Genomic DNA, 18000 nt, shown 5'->3' on the forward strand with positions numbered 1-18000 from the left:
TTGGCATCAACCACTTCACCAGTAAACCTCCAACAATTCTCTGCATAGAAAATGTCTACTAAGCTCTCAACATAGTTTTAGTGATAATCCTAAACTCACCAACACCAAAACCAGAGAAAATAGTCATTGCCTATTTACTGTAAGAATGTCTTCATAATTCAACACTTCTATTAACTCTCCTCACAGCCTTCTATACCCTGATGAAATAATTCCAATTTCGCAAATTAGGCATGTGGATGAAGCAGGCTTAATGAGACAAAATGTCCATTTATTGTTCTGAATTTTCTTATGTTCTCTCTCGACCAACATAAGGTTGAGGCAAATTTCAGCTGGTTATGCAATAGATGAGCAATCAGCATATTGGTATGGGTTAAATTAGAATTTTAATTAGCGTTGGCAAGTTATCAGAATAGGTTGTGTATTTAAGACCAACATTTACTTTTAAAGCCATGACATAAATTACTCCCAAAATTATCTTCCAGATTATTTTACATAGAAATTGATTGGCATTGTTAAAATATTTAGGTGGTGATTTTTGTTTTCAGTTTGTGTTGAAGCAATCTTATATCTACAGTTAGTTTCTTGAAGAAAACTTCTCCTTGATTTTATATGCACCCTAAACACTTAATTCAGACAAACTTTGAACAACGTGAGCTGAGCTCTTGGCAACTGTACGATCAATTGGTACAAAAACCAGTTGGAAGCCACCTTCACACTTGGCAATGTTGAAAAATGCCCGATAACACAAACAAATGCTGATAAAAATTAAATTGCCAGCAAAGAGGAAGACTGGGGATGTGCTGAATAAAAATCACCAGGGACAGAATTTTTCATTCCGGGCCTAAGACCTGTGGCGGGGACAGGAACCGGGATTGTTTCCCACTGCGGAAGCCAGCGGGAGTTTACGCCAAATTGCTTGATGCATGATCTAATTAATTAAGCTGTCGGGGGTTTCCCTACGTATTGCACAATGGGGCGGGCTGGATGACGCACGCCCCACCGTCATATTTGGGCACCATATTCAAAAGGCGCCTGGGCATCAACTCCTTTGTTGGCTACCTACTGTTGAAGGAGGATATGGCCCTCCAATCCTAGGGAACTCCGGCCCCCAGATTCAGTGACACTTCCCTTGATATGCTGCTCAATGCAGTGGAGGACAGGAGGGGCGTTCTGTACCCCCAGGATGGAAGGAGGAGGCCGAGCTGCCTGACCAACCCGGCATGGGAGGAAGTCGTCAGGGTGGTCATTGTCCATGGCCTCCACAGGAGGACTGCTATGCAGTGCCGGAAATGGATGACTGACTGCATCCGTGCCACCAGGGTAAGTGTTGTCGGGTGGCTGAGTTGTAATAATAGAGTTGATCTGCAGACAGTTCTTGGGTGGAAACATTAAGTTTATTTACAATATACTCAACAGCAACTACACATGTGCTTTCAACTCCAACTCTATCTCTACACTGTCTGTTGAAGTAGCCCGCTCTACTCTCCTATTGGTTACTACAGATCATGTGAGCTTGCCTAACAAGTATTATTCTTCAAGGCACATTGCACTACTAAATAAAACCATAATTACTACAGTAAGTGAACCCTCACCTCACTGAGTGGTGGAGGGGACATAGGCCTCAGTGGCAAGGGCACATCCATTTGATCCATGCATAAAAGAGCTGCTCAATGTGATAAGGTGATGCCTCATAGCCCCACTGCATTCTATCTAGTTTGAAGCTGGAGAGGCCACAATGCCTCCCTGACCTTTCCACACAGAGAGCTAAGATGCTGTTGGGGTTCCAGTAGCGGGGGGAGGGAATACAGATTAGGCATTGAGGGCAACTCTAATGACATGCATCTGTGAGTCTTATCCTTTTATCTGCATGGGCTCACCGCTCTGGAGGGTACTGCCCCAGAACCCTTGTGGACAACTTGCAGTGCATCAATCATATGGCACACAATCCCATGGATCAAAATCCTGGAACCACCTTCCTAAAAGCACTGTGGGTGTACCTACACCACATGGACTGCTACAGGTCAAGAAGATAGGTCAGCACAAACTTCCCAAGAGCAACTAGGGATGGGCAATAAATGCTGTCCCAGCCAGTGATGCCTACATCCCGTGAATGAATTTGTAAAAAGTATAGTGACAATAAAAGTGAGAGCGAGAGCAAGAGAAAGATACACAAAACCCAATTACTCTCAATCCCATCTTCTCTTTTTGCGCCTTTACTCAGACAAATTTTGAACGGTGTGAGCTGACCTTTTGGCAACTGTACCATCAATTGGTACAATAACCAGTTGGAAGCCAGCTTCACACTTGGCAAGGTTGAAAAAAGTCCAACAACACAAACAAATGCTGATAAAAATTAAACTTTCAGCATAGGGGAAAACTGGGCACATGCTGAATAAAAATCACCACAGGTGGAATTTTCCATTCTGGGCCTATGTCCCGTGGCAGGAATGGGAATCGGGAGTGTTTCCTGCCGTGGATGCTGGTGGGAATTTGCGTCAAATCATGCTATGCTGGTCTAATTAATTATTAGGAAAAGTTAAGGTACCACAGGAGAGAGAGAGAAGAGAAGATAGGAGGGAGCCAGCCTGACATCAGGAACCTTACTGAGTTCAAGGAGTGGGTAGCCAAGCTGACAGGGGAGTAACCAGGCTGAGCCTGTGCAGATAGAGAGGTCGGTGGGCAGCCTCCTTCCAGTAGGAATCCATGCATAATGCAGGCCATAATCTATTCTCTCTTTTGCCTTCTTGTAAATAACTAGTTTACTTTCCTTTCTGCAAACATTGTTCTTTAATATTAAAGTAACAAACACATAGATTTTATTCAAATTGTGACAACAAAAATATTTCCATTAATACAGTGCCTTTTAATGTAGTAAAATGTCTTAGGCGCTACAGAGGAGCATCATCAGGCAAACATTGGCACTGAGCCATGTAAGGAGTTATTAGAACAGGTAATCAAAAGCCTGACCAAAGAGCCAGACTTGAAGGAACAAGGTGTACAGTACAGAGTACCAGTAAGCCAAGTTCTGAATGAATCCCACCTCTAGTTTATTTTTATTTTTTTTTCTTGAGATATCACTGATGCCAGCTAAGCCACAGTTATTGCCTACCTCTACTTACTCTGTGGTGGTTGGGAATCTCATGAACTATTGCAAACATTGTGGTGTACATGCAGCCACAATAGTGTCAGGTAAAGAATTTCCAAGATAAAAACAGATAAGATAAAAAATCATTTTTACTCAGTTCTGTTGAAGGGTCATGAGGACTCGAAACATCAACTTTGTTCTTCTCCACCAATGCTGCCAGACCTGCTGAGTTTTTCCGGGTAATTCTGTTTTTGTTTTGTGAAAAAATTTCCAAGTATTGACCTGGCAATGATGAAGGAACACAATATCTGTCCCAAATCAGGTTGTTGCTTGTCAGGGTGGGAACTTGGAAGCAATAATGTTCCCTTGACATTGGTACTCGTGACCTTCTTGGCAGTACAAGACAAATGGCATCAAAGTAAGCTTGGTGAAATGTTACAGTTCACCCAGTCGGTAGTATAAACCACAGCCATCGTGCAGTAGTTAGTATATACAATAGCCATTGTGCACAGTGGCAGGGAGGATGGATAGAAGGGCCAATCAGGTGGACTGCTTTCCAGGGTGCTGTTGAATTTTGTTGCAACTACACCCATCTACAAAGCAAATGGTGAGTATTCACTGTGCACCGGTAGAACCCACTTACTCTTTTATGAAGAGTGCTACAGGATCTTTTGTGTCTATCTGCGAAGCACATGGAGCCTCAATTTAATGTCTAATCTGAAAGATGGATAAACTATGCATTGAACCATGGCTAACCTCTTAACTTGATAGGGTGTTGATGGGAGGAAGATGTCAGGCTACAAGGATACAGTTTGTACTGCTACACAAATCTGCCACTGTTCATGGCCTATAATCTCTCACAGATACCCAACTATATTCTTTCCATCAATAAGCCCAGTATTTCCACCTCCGTAGCATCGCCTGACTTCGCCCCTGTCCTTGCTATCTATTGCTGAAACCCTCATTCATGCCTTTGTTACCTCTAGATTCGACTATTCCAATGTATCCCTGGCTATGTCCCATATTCTACCCTCTGTAAATTTGAGGTCATCCAAACTTTAACCCAATCACATTGCTTGGATATGACTTTTACCTAATAGGACAACACAGAGCCAAGGGGCAAGGGAACAGTCACATAGGCAATAACCAAATAAAAGAAGACAGGGAAGAAAAGCATAAATTGGGGCATCCAAGAATGTTCAGCACACACTTTTGGGAAGGAGAAGAGGACATGAGACCAACTACCAAGATCTTCGGTCAGTAGAACACTGTGAAATGTGCCACAGTTGGTCGGGTAACAAGATCTGATGCCTGAGTGATGTGCCTATGCCACCGCCCTTGTTTAAATCATGTTTTTATACTTACCATGGTAAAATTAATGAATCTGTTTTGCTTATCTATCGCAAACCTTTATCCATGTGGTCCTTGGTCAGTCATGAACAAAGGGTCAAATTTACCATGCTGCCCAGGTTATGATGAAAGAGGAAGTGGTCCAGGCAGTTAAGCATTTAAAGTTAACAAGGAGGAGGTATTGGGTAGGCTTTCTTTACTTCAAGATGTTAAGGTACCAGGACCAAATGAAATGCATCCAAGAATACTGAAGGGAGTGAAAGTGGAAATTGCAGAGGCACTGGCCATAATTTTCCAATCTTCTTGAGGCTCATGGGTGTACTAGAGAATTGCAAAGATTACACCTTTGTTCAAAAATGATGTAAAGATAAGCCAGGCAACAACAGGCCAGTCAATTTAACCTTGGTGATTGGGAAGCTTTTAGAAACGATAACTTGGGAAAGAAGCAAATGTGAGTTAATTAAGGAAAGGCAGCATGGATTTGTTGAGGTCAATTCACATTTACCTAATTTACTTGAGTGTTTGATGAGGTTACAGAAAGGGTTGATGAGGGTAATGCTGTTGATCTGGTGTAAATGGACTTCCAAAGGGCACTTGATAAAGTGCTGCATAACAGAATTGTGAGCAGAGTTAGAGGAATAAACAGGACAGTAGCAACATGGATAAGAAATTGACTGAGTGACAGGAAACAGAGTACTGGTGAACAGCTGTCTAAAGGGGGTGCAGGAGCAGGTGTATATGTGTATAAATCATTGAAGGTGGCAGGGCAGGCTGAGTGTTTAATAAAGCAGAGAGTATCCTGGGCTTTATCAGTAGGGGCATAGAGTACAAAAGCAAGGAAGTTATGTTAAACCTGTATAAACAATGATTGCTACTTCTCTTCCAGGAATGTCTACCTTGAAGACGTATTGCTCTTCTCTCCGACTGGATTTCCACCTGTCTCTTTTGCCTTGTTCATCTTCATTGCTTTCCATTTCCCTCCTGGTGTTTGACAAGGTGTTTACTAAAACTCACATTCACAGCCATATTTCCTTCCTCAGTGACTTAATTAGCACATTCCTCAGCTAACATCAACACCACTTTGTCCTTTTGTCTATGACATCTTTGGCAATCTCTTCTTTGCCTCCACCTATCACTGGTCCTCCATCCAGCTCTACCTGTCCCACCCCCCTTCAACCAGCTTATATTCCGCTTCATTTCTATATTTCTTAGTCCTGATGAAGAGTCATACGGACTCGAAACGTTAACTGTATTCCTCTCCACAGATGCTGTCAGACCTGCTGAGTTTTTCCAGCTATTTTTGTTTCTGTATAAACACTGGTTCAGCCTCAACTGGAGTATTGCGTCCAGTTCTGGGCACAACACTTTAGAAAGGATGTGAAGGCATTGGAGAGAGTGACGAAAAGATTCACAAGAATGGCTCCAGGGTTGAGGGAGTCAATTATGTAGAAAGATTAGAGAAGTTATGATTATTTTCCTGGAAGGTTCAGAGAAGATTTGATTGAAGTGTTCAAAATCACGAGGGGTCTGAAGAGAGTAGCTAGGGGAAAACTGCTCCCATTGGTAAAAGGATGAAAAACTAGAGGGCACAGATGTAAGGTAATTGGCAAAAGAAGTAAAGGCAACATGGGGATAAACTTTTTTACACAGTTGAATGGTTAGGATCTGGAATGCACTGCCTGAGAGTGTGCTGGAAGCAGGATTAATTGAGGCTTTCAAATGGGAATTGGATCATTATTAGAAAAGGAAACATTTTCAGGGGAAAAGGCGTGGGAGTGGGTCAAAACCCTGGAACTCCCTCCCTAACAGTGCTAAGGGTGTACCGACACCACAGGGGCTGCAGCGGTTCGAGAAGTCAGCTCGCCACCACCTTCCCAAGGACAATTAGGGGTGGGCAATAAATGCTGGCCTAGCCAGCGACGCCCACATCCCATAAACTAATTTTTTTAAAAAACTAGGTGAATTGCTCTTCAGAGGGCCAGCACAGGCATCACAGGCCAAATGGCCTCCTTCTGTGTCTTAACCATTCCGTGATTCCAAAATGTGGAAGGGGGGGGTAAAATCTGATTCTCCATCGCCCTGGGCTGAGCTGCCCTGAGGAGTGACCCCCTTTGAACACATGTAGCTGTATCAATTTCCGACAGCTGACTGAGAGTCACTTCAACCACGTACATGTCACTGTTGGCATCCCTGCCTCTGCACGCATGCGCAGCACCCCCAGCCTACGTGAGGATGCCTTCGGTTGCGTCAGGCGAGACCGCTGCAGTCACCGTGCCGCAGATACCCCCACAGTCATGCCCCTTCCCGGCACCTTCTCAAGCCCCGCCTCCCAGAGGGCGGGGATCGAAACGGACCTGCCCCGAGATCTCTCGCGCGACTCCCTCCTCGGTCAACAGCTGGAGGGCCCCCCCCCACCACCCTCGCGGGTGCGCAGGGTGGGCGCCAGGGACGCGTGATCTCATAGGCTGGCTGCCGCCGGCGCGCCGCAGGGAACGTCCAATAGCGAAGGGCCATGTAGCGGGAGACGTGGCGTCGCGACGCAGCCGCCGCTGCCGGTAATGTGTGGGAGCGGCTGATTGGTCAGCGCGGCGGGGGTGACGGCGCGGTGGAAGCTATAAAGGTGCGGAGCGGCCATGGCTGAAGTGGTTTGAGTGAGGAAGTTGTGTTAGCGGGGAGAAGGAGAAGGAGGAAGAAAAGGAAAAGGCCACAGCTCCGCTACCAGAGAGTGGGTGTGGGAGAGGGAGGGGGAGGAAACGCAGACAAGGGAGAGATGAGTGGAAATCAGATAAGGAAGGTCCGCATTTGGCCGCTGCTGCTGCTGCTCCTGGTGTCCGGGCTGAAGGCCGTTTCAGGGGGTGAGTAACCCGAGGCCTGTTCCTCTGGGAGAGGCGCCTCTTCCTCCATCTGGGAAAGGAGGCTGGGACCCAAGGCCCAGCTCCAGCCCACTACTACTACCACCACCAACAACCACCCCACCCCCAACCCCCGCTTATTGATTTGACCTGTCACTGGACACTGACGGGGTAATGGGGGCTGGGGCTGGGAGTTGGGCTCTGACAGATGCAGCCGGTCATCCCCATGAAATCTCACCTATTGCCAGCACTAATTATGTTGTAGTGGCTTTTTGTACTGCACCGGTTCTTATTATTATCCCACAACCTCGGGTAGTCTGGTCCTTATCTTAGTCCTCATGCTTATATTATTCGAGTAATCTTGGGCCACTGGTAGAGTGGCTATTCCGATCTCACCCATGGCACGTTGACAGCCTTTTAATTGTAAAAGGCGGTCGTAAACTGCAATTGGTTCATTGATATCTTCGACCAGCGAGCCGCTTCGCCGAATCAACCTGCTGCGGGCAACTGGTGGTGGTAATTTAAGACAGACCTTATCAGTGATGCCAGCACCCTGGCACTGTAATTTCAACGTGGTCTTTTTGAGACTTCGAATATCAGAAAGGGTCCAGTGTATCAATACTCGAACATGAGAAAACCGAGTAGCACTTGATCAGGAATTGCTGTGTGTAGATACAGCAGAAACCACATGTTGCATTTTGTTCAAGTTTTATGTCAAGCTTGCTGATGAAGAATGAGGTAAAGAAGATTATATGAATGGGCATGCTCACCCTCCCCTTCCATCTGAAGCATGATGATTACAAAAGTGAATTATGTTTTAATGTAAAGTTGCCTCCCATATTCCATGTGTTTTGTGCTTTCAAGGAGATGTTAGCTTTGTTTATAAAACAGTGTCATGCCTCACTGATATGGCAAAAATCAGTTTTATCTCGACAAAAATCACATCCTTATAAGTTGCTTTACAAACGGTTCTGTCTTGATGTCAAACTATCATAGCTGGAGATAATTTTGTTTTGCTTTGCTTTTTAAACTTTAAAGTGAATTTTCAGTACTAGGAAACAACCATGTGGTGGGAAGGAGTGGGGGAGAACAGTTTTTACTTCCTCTGGCTTCTGGGGGATGCCTTTTGAAATTGTTGATACGCATCAGGACTTGAGTCCTGGCAGATATTGGTACTGGCCTGGACATGGCTTTATTGAGAAGAGGCAAAGGGTGCAAATCAGTAACAGTAAATTTTAAATGCAATCTAAGGATATGTTGTCAAAGATGTACCACAGCATTTGACAGGGTATGTGCTGAGGCTGTTTCTGCTGGCTACTAAGTGAAGAACTAAGGCTAAGGGTCTCAGGATAAGGGGGTTGGCTGTTTAGGATGGACATGTGAAAGTTCCCATTGTTGTGAAACTTGAAAATTTGCACCCCAGGGGGCTGTGGATGCTCAGTCGTTGAATATATTCAAGGCTTAGATGGATGAATTTTTTTGGAGTATGATGGGAAAGTGGAGTTGAGGTGCAGCCATGATCTTGCTAAATAGTGGAGCAGGCTTGAAGGGCTACTTTGTTCCTATTTCTTGTGTAGCTAAATAATCCTTCAGGGCTGCTGGGGTGCAGTGTACAGGCTTTCTGCCTCCTATCCATTTGTAAGGGGATACTGGCAAAGAGAGCCCTGTAAATACCTAGTTGTCACTGAGTTCCCTGGAGGGAACAGTCAACCCAACAGTTGACAAGTCCTATTCCAAAAGCCATGATGATTTGGACTAAGTAGTTGATCAGCAGCTATGTGACATTGCATTTGGAGATCTTGAGGTGACTGGCATAATGTAAGTTGTCTTGTAAAGGAAGCTGTTTATCTTCCTGTTAATTAGGAAATGTTGTGCCAATGAGTGCTAACAGTTGTTACCTGAAAGCTGGTGTGATTTGTTCTTGTCTAGGGTTTGGCACCTGCCATGTTGGGTTGCAGAGATCCAGCAGTTGCTGCTGTAGCTTCAGACTTTCTGGTGGGAGGGAGGGTATTCTGTACAGTAGCCTGGAGGGTGGTGACAATGTACTCAGAACAACATAATTCACGATAAAATGTGAGGAGCCTATTACACTTCAATCCATGCTTGTTGATTGTCTAATGACAAGTTGGTAACTTCTTTATTGGAGGGGCATGCTTGATTATCCTTGGGTTGAAGTGGATCCATCATGACCTGCCTGGCAACCGATGGGAACCAATGCAACGCTTTGTAATGGACTAGCAAACCAGTCAGGTTGCTTTTTGCACTAATCAAGGGTGGCTCACTGATGGAACTGGGGAAGGAAACCTACTTCATGGGAAAGGAGTTATTTTGAGTCTGATTTGGATAATCCTGCAGGCTAAAGCCCTGCTAATTAGGCAAGCCCTAGCTGGTTGAACATGAGATGAATCTCTAAAGGAACATTGTGTACTTCATTGAGTGACTAGCAACTCAGGTGGGTATAGATTTCTCATACCTTGAATTGGATTTACTTAAGTGTAATGAATTTTGCTACATATCAAGAATCCATGGCACAGAAGCCTCCCTCTTCACCTTGGCCTCTTTTTTGTCTGCTTCTTTCCCCATTTATTCCCCTTACCTCCACCTCTGAAGAACTGCTTTTGACATTTTTCTTTGGTCATGTCTTATTCCCTGTCTCCTGTACACTTTGCACTCTACCTATGAGATGAATGTGTATTAAGGGGTTTGGCAGAGAAGCTGGCAAGATCGGAAATAGGGCTGAGACTGCAAAGTGATTGTAAAATTACTGCAGGGAAGTGTGAGAAGCTGGATGTTAAAAGTGGGAGAGCATGGAGCACAAGCTCAGAAAGGAAATTGATTGACAGTAACTACATGCAGACTGCTAATAAATTAGTGAAATTTTTAACTTGGTGCTACTTGTTCATGGGAATCTTTCAGTTTACTTCTGTTTGGTAATTGTGAAATCTATTGGTCTTGCTACAGAAACAATGTGGCTGAGGATTATGCTTTAGCAAACTTGGAATGTGAGGTAAATATTACATTTTAATTGGACAGCTCACCTTGAAGAGAAATTTTCCTGTTATAGGCTTATATAAAAAAAGTTGAGGGCTGTCTAACAGATTATTGTGGAACTTTATGGTCTAGACAAGAGTTGTATAGAATTTAAATGTGCTGCTTTCCCAGTCATTTCAGTACAGTGTGTAGAGATTCGGATAGAATAATGCCCTACTTTGGTAAATTAGTTAATCTGGAATGAGCAGATCACCCCCCCCCCGCCCACCCATTGGGATTACTACTTCCAACTGGAGATCTCTTATAATTCAAGTGGACTCTTACTTAGAACGTACACCACAAAAAGCAATTTCTCAATTGGTTCATGCCAATGTCTATACATCATGAGATTCCTTTGCCCCTTTTATTAGTATAACCTTCTATTCCTTCCTGTTTGCCTAATTTCCCCTTCAAAATATTTGTTCTTTGTGTCAACTATTTTGATGGGGTGGGGGTGGGGGGGCAACTTCCACACTCTTGTTAAAGTTTCTGCTGAATTTGCTATTCAATTTATCGAGTCTTTTGTATTTATAGCCCCTACTTTGTCTCCCTTTCAAGTGGAAATATCTGTCTACCTTATCAAAGCCTCCCAGAATATTGAAGATCTTTGGTTGATCCAAATTCTAACTTTTAACACTTGTTAATTTTTAAATGTTCCCAGACAAATCTATATGTTTCCAATTGAACAAAGATATAAATACAAGATTGAATATTTGCAGCCCCACATCAGTAGTAGAGGTCAGATTGTTAATTGGTTCCAAATCTTCATAATGGACCAAGTCATTCTTTTAATTGATCACAGAAACATGTTGTACCTGACTTATTCAACCTTATGCTAATGTTCCTAACCAGGCCAGTTGCCGTTAGTGAACAGGAATGTAATCAGTCATGCAGCATTCTCTTGCATATTCCTATGTAATGTTTGTTTTTCTATAGCATGACAAACCATTTTAGAAATGGATTTTTGACTTTCTGGATAGGCTGAATAAACAGCAGCAAAATTTCTGTGCTGCAGATAAACAAACACAAATAATGTAAATAATTTGTGCATGAGCCCTCTTTTATGAATATGTTTTGGAAGGAATTTGTATTTTAAATGAATCGCAAATACTTCTGGCAAAAATTGAGTTTTTTGATCAGTCCAAGATGTGATGATTTTTCAGTACATGGTTAAATGAACTATTAGTGTGATTGCTTTGTTTTAGATTGTCTGCATTTAGCCTATGTAATTGTAAAGGTATCATTACCCTGGCTGGCAAATGACACTTTTCCTTCTGCTTCCATAGATATACAAGAAATTGACAGTGAATCACTGGACTCAAAGGTAATCTTTCATGTGACCAATCACAGCAAAAAAAAGGTTGCAGATGGGCACTATTGATGTAGGACTTTGTGGCCTTGGAGTGCTGGAACTGAGCTTTGCAAGTGCTGTTTACAAACTTTTTGCTCTATTATAGCCATGATAAATTCAATGGGGAACTGGGGAGAAACTTCCTCACCCAGAATGGCAAGATTGTGGAAGGTGCTACCTCAGAGTAGTTGAGGCAAACAACAGATGCATTTAAAAAGCCCTGCATAAGAATATAATGGAGAAAGGAATAGACAAGTATGCTGATAGGGTCACATAATGGATAGAGAAGGCTTATGTGGAGCATAAATGCCAGCATTGGTTGAGCTGAATGGCTTGTTTCCAAACTGTAGATTTGATGTACTGTCCCCTAATGTTTTGGGCAAATCTAGAATTAGGGGTCACTTTGTTTTTTAAAAGTCTTCCATTTAAGACAAATGAGGAAAAATTATTTCCGGGTTGAGAGTCTTTGGAATTCTCTTCCTCAGAAAGCAGTGGAGACAGAGTCTTTGAAAATTTTTAAGGAGAACTAGATAGATTCTTGGTAAACAAGGAGGGAGATTGTTGGGGTAGGCAGGAATGTATACTTGAGATTAAAATCAGATCAGCCATGATCTCATTGAATGGGAGAGCAGGCTTGAAGGGCTGAATGTCCTACTCCTGCTTCTAATTTGTATGTTCTATTCCTGATTATCAACCAGACTTTTGTCAATGATGCTCTGAAGTTGTGATGTTTCAGGTTGGTGTGGTTACTTTCATCACTGGCAAATCTAATTTTCAACTCTCTATATTCACATTAGTTTAATTTTTAACACTTACTGTTTGAAAGTAGTGTTCTACCGTTTAAAAGCAGTAAAGTACATATGATTTTTCATATTCTGCCCTGGTATTCTTTGAGACATGCAGCTGTTAGAATCTTTAGATGTTAAAGTGTTTTTTTCTGTTCTGGAGACAGCCCTTCTGGTATTTATGTAAAAAAGGAAAATTGTATGAGAAGATTTGATTTGAACTTTACCTTTTGTGTGTATGTCACCTCTTAGACAGATGAGCAGAAGGAAGATCATCCAACTGGAGCGCGTGTAGTTGCTGGGCAGATCATAAACTCCAAAGCAGATCTCTGGGAAGATAAAGATGAAGAACACCAGCATACTTCTGATGAAGAGAGTCCAGCCACTGACAGTGTGGACAATGTTAAAGGTAAGAGTGAATATCACCTATTTGACCAACCTTAAGTGACCTTCTGAAAACAACCTTAAAAGAGCCTTAACTCCAGGTGGCTGCTCAGTGGCCCAGAGACAAAATGTGTTACTTGGTGCCAAGCTAAACCATATGGGTGAAAAAGTCAAGGGGAAGATTAACTTGAACGTCAGAGGGAATCTCTATTGACAGTAATATACCAATGTGGATATCTGTAAATGTTTTTGACTAGTTGTTTATATATTCACTTTCTACTAGAATTCAATTTTCAAGTTCAGTGGAATGCAGTGTAAAGTATTAAATTTGCTGAACATTGGTCAGTTCCAAATTGGGGTTGTGATGTATAGGCTATACTTTAGCAAATCTAGGATTATACCAATAAGTGCAGAATTCTATGGATTTACTTCTAGTGGCTTTGTAAAACATTTTTTTCTCTCCCAAGTTAAAACTTGCTGCTGGTTGCAGCTTGAATTTGACTCCATCTGAAACTTCTGCATCTAAAAATAGAATAGTCGATCATATCAGTTGTTAGCTGTAATGGGCCTAAGTTAGTGATGGCTTATGCAGGTGTTTTTTCCCTTTCCTTCCCCCATGATTACTATTGTGCCACGTATACGAAGAGTTTTTGTTGTCTCATACAAAGGTTGGAGAGAGAGGCAAAAATAAATTTAGTTTACTCTTGTCAGGATGTTTCCAAAATATTAAATCTAATCACTTGATCAGTTAATCCGACTTAATATTTTAAGTACAGTTTAGGTAATTTTAGATGTTTTTCCAGTATGGGAAAGTGTAAACAGCTGGCCAAGTGCCAATATTTTATTTGTGAAAGGAGCATTTTGGCTCCTGGTGAAATATTTCATGTCCTTGTGTAAATATAGCTGCAAAGTCTGAAATCTTGGCTTAAAATGCGGAAGTAGCCCAAAGTTGTGGAAAAGTTGAAATAGGGTGCAAATAGTTGAGAATTTGGAGTGAAACTTTACCTATGTATCTGATTTAGATGCTTTTATTTCTTGGCTTATTTGTGCAATGGCATATTTGGCTCAAAGTTATGGTGTCACGTGGCCTTTTATATTGATTAAAGAATCTTAAGTCAGAGGTTTGTTATAAAGCACAAATAAGTGCATGCATATATTCATAATGTACTATTTGAACTAGCAAGATGTAACTTTTATTTGATTCCATTTTTCTCTGGGATTTATTTGACATTAACCTAATTTTGACCATAACCTTTTGAATAAACTTCATGTGCCATCTATATTGTGAAATTTTATTCCAATTTTGAAATAATGATCTGAAAAGATTGATTTTTAATTGCACAAAAGTGTTGGATTTTTATTGCAAGTTGGAGATTTTTAAAGGCAATAGCTTTACTTCATTGGTCTTGCCCTAAATGTTTTATTCAAAAATCTGTTTTCACTTCTGGAATTGATTTTAAAAAAAAAAATCTTTTCGTATAGTTCATAATCTTGTTCTGCTTTCTTGCCTCCTTTGTTTTTCACCCTCAATTATATTGTTAATACTTATGATAACCAACACGCCAGAACTTGAAACTTGTATTCTGTAATCAGTAGTTCCGTTTTTCACATAACATCTAAGAATATTTGAGAGCTTATTGGTTTCAATAGTGTATGCAATCTGGCACATATAATGAGAGTATTCAGTTGCATTCCTTGGCTTCTGAGATTTTATTTTCTGATTTAAATGGAAAAAAAATTTGATTCATTTTAGATCAAACAGCAATTGGTGGCACTGCTGATGGGGAGCCCTGCATATTTCCTTTCCTATTTATGGACCAGGAATATTTTAGCTGCACCACTGATGGACGAGATGATGACCGATTCTGGTGTGCAACAACCTACAACTATAATCAGGACCACAAGTGGGGATTTTGTGAAAGTGAGGACTTTTCTCAAGTGTAGTTTATATATCTGAGCCTTTTGTATACAAGAATTTTGAACTTCAGTTGGAAAACCCTAATATACTAAAAGCGTGAATGTTAAATTCAAGACTTAAGTTTTTCTAAATTCTGAAGTGTGGTGCTGGGATCTGTAGAATTTGAACTTCCTCTGTGTAATGAGCAGATCAGTCACTGATTTTAATAAATTTTGATATTGGGCTGTAATGGAATTGAGGGCAAAATTTGTTTGTTGGGTGGGGTGATACATTTTGGCACAGCTCATGACAACCACAATTATGAGGTTAGAATCACTTGTGATGTTTGTCTGAATTAAAGGGCTGAAACATGGAGACATTTTGAAAAAACATTGTTAACTATATGTAAAGCCTGTCTATTTAATTATTTTTTTAAACTCCCTTTCCTTTATCTTAAGCGTTTTGAAACAATGTTGGCCAACATGTTTGTGCCTTCCTTTGCAGCTAAACTGTTTTACCTTTCTCTTAACTGAACAATTTACCACAGTGTAAAATAACATTATTCTAAGTATGTGGCTACACTCTGGGTATGTAGTTTACAAAATACTGAATGTTGTACTCATTTGAAATAATAGCATACTGACTACAAGTTCTTCCATGTGAACAGTTGACCTGTTTTTCTAAGCAACATGGCTTTCATGCCTTCAAATACCAGTGATTGTTTTTTGGCTCGTGCTTCATTCTGTGTAGTGACAAATACTTATCCACAAAAATGTGCAGCAACCATGAAGTACATTTAAAAATATGCATGAAATGGTTAGCTTTTACATTATTTATGTTACATCTCGTGATTATTTTTCCTCCCTAGTTTTTGTATCTGAAAGTTAAATTCTGTGAATTCAAATTGTTTTGGCTTTTGTTTGAGATCTACAATTTAGCCTAATATATGCCCAGTGCATAACTATCTAAACGACCAATCCCTTTAAGATTTCACTTCTACAAAATATTTTCCTTGAAAGGAAGTGAATTATTGACTTGTAGGAAAGCTTTGGTTCCTGAGTTATCTTATTACAATGGTGTTTTAGAAACCTAATGTACTGTTACATTGGATGAATATGTTCAAATAGTTCTTTACTGAATATCTAGATTATAGCCATCTTTTTATATAGGTTTTTAAAAAAGCTTTGTAATCTTAGGTTAACTTCTAATTAATCGTGTTGCTGTTCTGAAGAACTAAATGATTTTTGTTTTGCCTTCAAGCTGATGAAGAAGCCAGTCAAAGAAAACTTGCACAGGAAGCAGAGAGACTTTATCATACCGCAATGAAAATGATAAACAGTACAAGTAAAAAAAATCAAAAAAAAGAGTAAGCATCCTCATTGAATTATAAATTCCCTGTCCCCACCCATGGTTTGCTTGGTGCTATTCAACTGTCTTTGCTTGTGAGGGTACAGTGGTCAAAAGTACACATCTCTGACCAACTAGTAGGGGTTCAGGCATAACAATCCTTGGAAGGTGGACTTTCCGATTTTTTTTGCTCCTCTACCCCACTGAAATTAAGTATTGTGCTGCCTGCTGTTTTTGTATTGATGTTCCAGTCGAGAGAGTTTGATTTACTAATTTTATAGGTACAACCTCAACCATAACCTTTAATGTCCTGGGTTATAGCTCTAGCAGCACAGGAGGCCTGAGTGTTGTCTTGCCTCTTGTGGCCCTTTAGAGGTACCAAAACATGGTGTAAGTATTTTAAATTGATGGCTTTTTAAATTTTAAATGCTGGAAGTAGGGCGGAGATCATTAGGAACATAAGCAACTTCCAGGGACTTAACTATTCAAAGCAAAATGTGGCATTTTGCTAGTAAGGAAACATATGAGGGTGGGAGTATACAATGCTAAATTTGTCAGCATGGAGTGTGCTTGCCCCTAAACTTGGCAACATGCAAACTCCAGCACTAAATTGTTGGATTAATGTAATATTTCAGCTACTTAACTGTCTCACCATTGCCTTAGTCATAACCATTTAATTGTGTGCTGCTTCCATTTATCTTTGTTTTTTGATCTAGAGGCTATAAAATACTTGTGAAAGCAGCTGATATGGGAAATACCAAGGCCATGGAGAAAGTGGGCTATGCCATGCTGTTGGGTGATTACCTGAAGTTGAACATTGGAGCAGCTAAGAATTTCTTTGAGACAATTGCAGAGCAGGGCTCTCCAAAAGGTCAAACAGTAGGTGTGCTTTAACTACATCGCAAATTCTTCATTGGTTCTTGCCTTAAATGATGTTGGCACTGACTAATTTGAAGAATATGATCTGAGCTTCAAAATCTGAATGGTAATGTGTTGTAATATAGATTTATAGTATTACATTAAACCCCTCTTGGTGCTACAATTTATACAACGAAACCTGAATTTTAAATATATAACGTTGAGATTGAAAAATCAGATTTTACTAAAGTTTTACTTATAACACTGTACATCATCTGAAATGTTCTATACAAAGTTCTTAAATGTTTTTAGTATGGAAAAACTGCATTATAGTTTTGTCCTTGACAACTTGAAATATAAAAACAAAACATTTTATTTTTGAAATGGTTATTGTTGATCCGGATCTGAAATTGTTTCCTTAAATTAAGAAAGGGGGTATGAGCATGTAGATTGAGTCACCCAAGGATTCCTCTCATCTAGGAAGCCATTACTGTAACTGCCTTTCTGGTCAGCAACAGAATAAAAAGTTTAATTTTCAGTTCTTATGAGCTTGCATTTAGGCTTATCATAGCAACGTCTGCAGATAGTCAGTTTCTACATATATGCTTGTGGCACTTGGTGTTCTCTCCCATTTTGGTCATCAACCACCTCCATTGACTCTTATCAGCCATTATCTTTGGCCCCTGCACAAAAAGCTCTTCCATGACCACAGTCTCAGACTTGACTTCTGTATTCTATTTGAAACTGAGCAGAGTTTCAAAAGCTTGTACTTGTAACACCCAACTGTTTCTGCCCTTCCTCCAACTCATTCAAAACTCTTCCCATATGCTATTTTGTCAGTCCTCACTTACCTGTATTTAAATTTCTGGTTTCTCAAATGCCTTCAAATTTAAAATTCTCATTTGTGTTTATAATCCCTCATGGTCTGATTCCTTTTTTATCTTTCCAACTATATCCAGCACTCATAATGTCCCCTGTGAGCTTTGTTCCACTGACTCCAGGTTCTTATGCACTTTTTTTCCCCCACAAGCTCTGCTATTGGGCATGCTTTCATTTTGCCT

At 40.8% G+C, this 18000-nt stretch overlaps 1 protein-coding gene across 2 annotated transcripts in view; it reads left to right on the forward strand.

Annotated features, from left to right (window-relative positions):
- Positions 1–7030: 7030 nt before the first annotated feature.
- The window catches only part of sel1l (SEL1L adaptor subunit of ERAD E3 ubiquitin ligase), a 34511-nt gene continuing 23541 nt past the window's right edge, over positions 7031–18000 (forward strand). The window contains exons 1-6 of one of the 2 annotated variants that reach the window (XM_041214532.1): positions 7031–7290; positions 11604–11641; positions 12706–12862; positions 14591–14758; positions 15995–16100; positions 16798–16960. In XM_041214532.1, coding sequence (XP_041070466.1) covers positions 7206–7290; positions 11604–11641; positions 12706–12862; positions 14591–14758; positions 15995–16100; positions 16798–16960 — 717 coding nt within the window. In that variant the 5' untranslated portion in view covers positions 7031–7205. The other variant, XM_041214533.1, reaches the window with a different exon arrangement.

This window comes from Carcharodon carcharias, chromosome 20 (assembly GCF_017639515.1).
Source record: "Carcharodon carcharias isolate sCarCar2 chromosome 20, sCarCar2.pri, whole genome shotgun sequence".
Classification (NCBI taxonomy): domain Eukaryota; kingdom Metazoa; phylum Chordata; class Chondrichthyes; order Lamniformes; family Lamnidae; genus Carcharodon; species Carcharodon carcharias.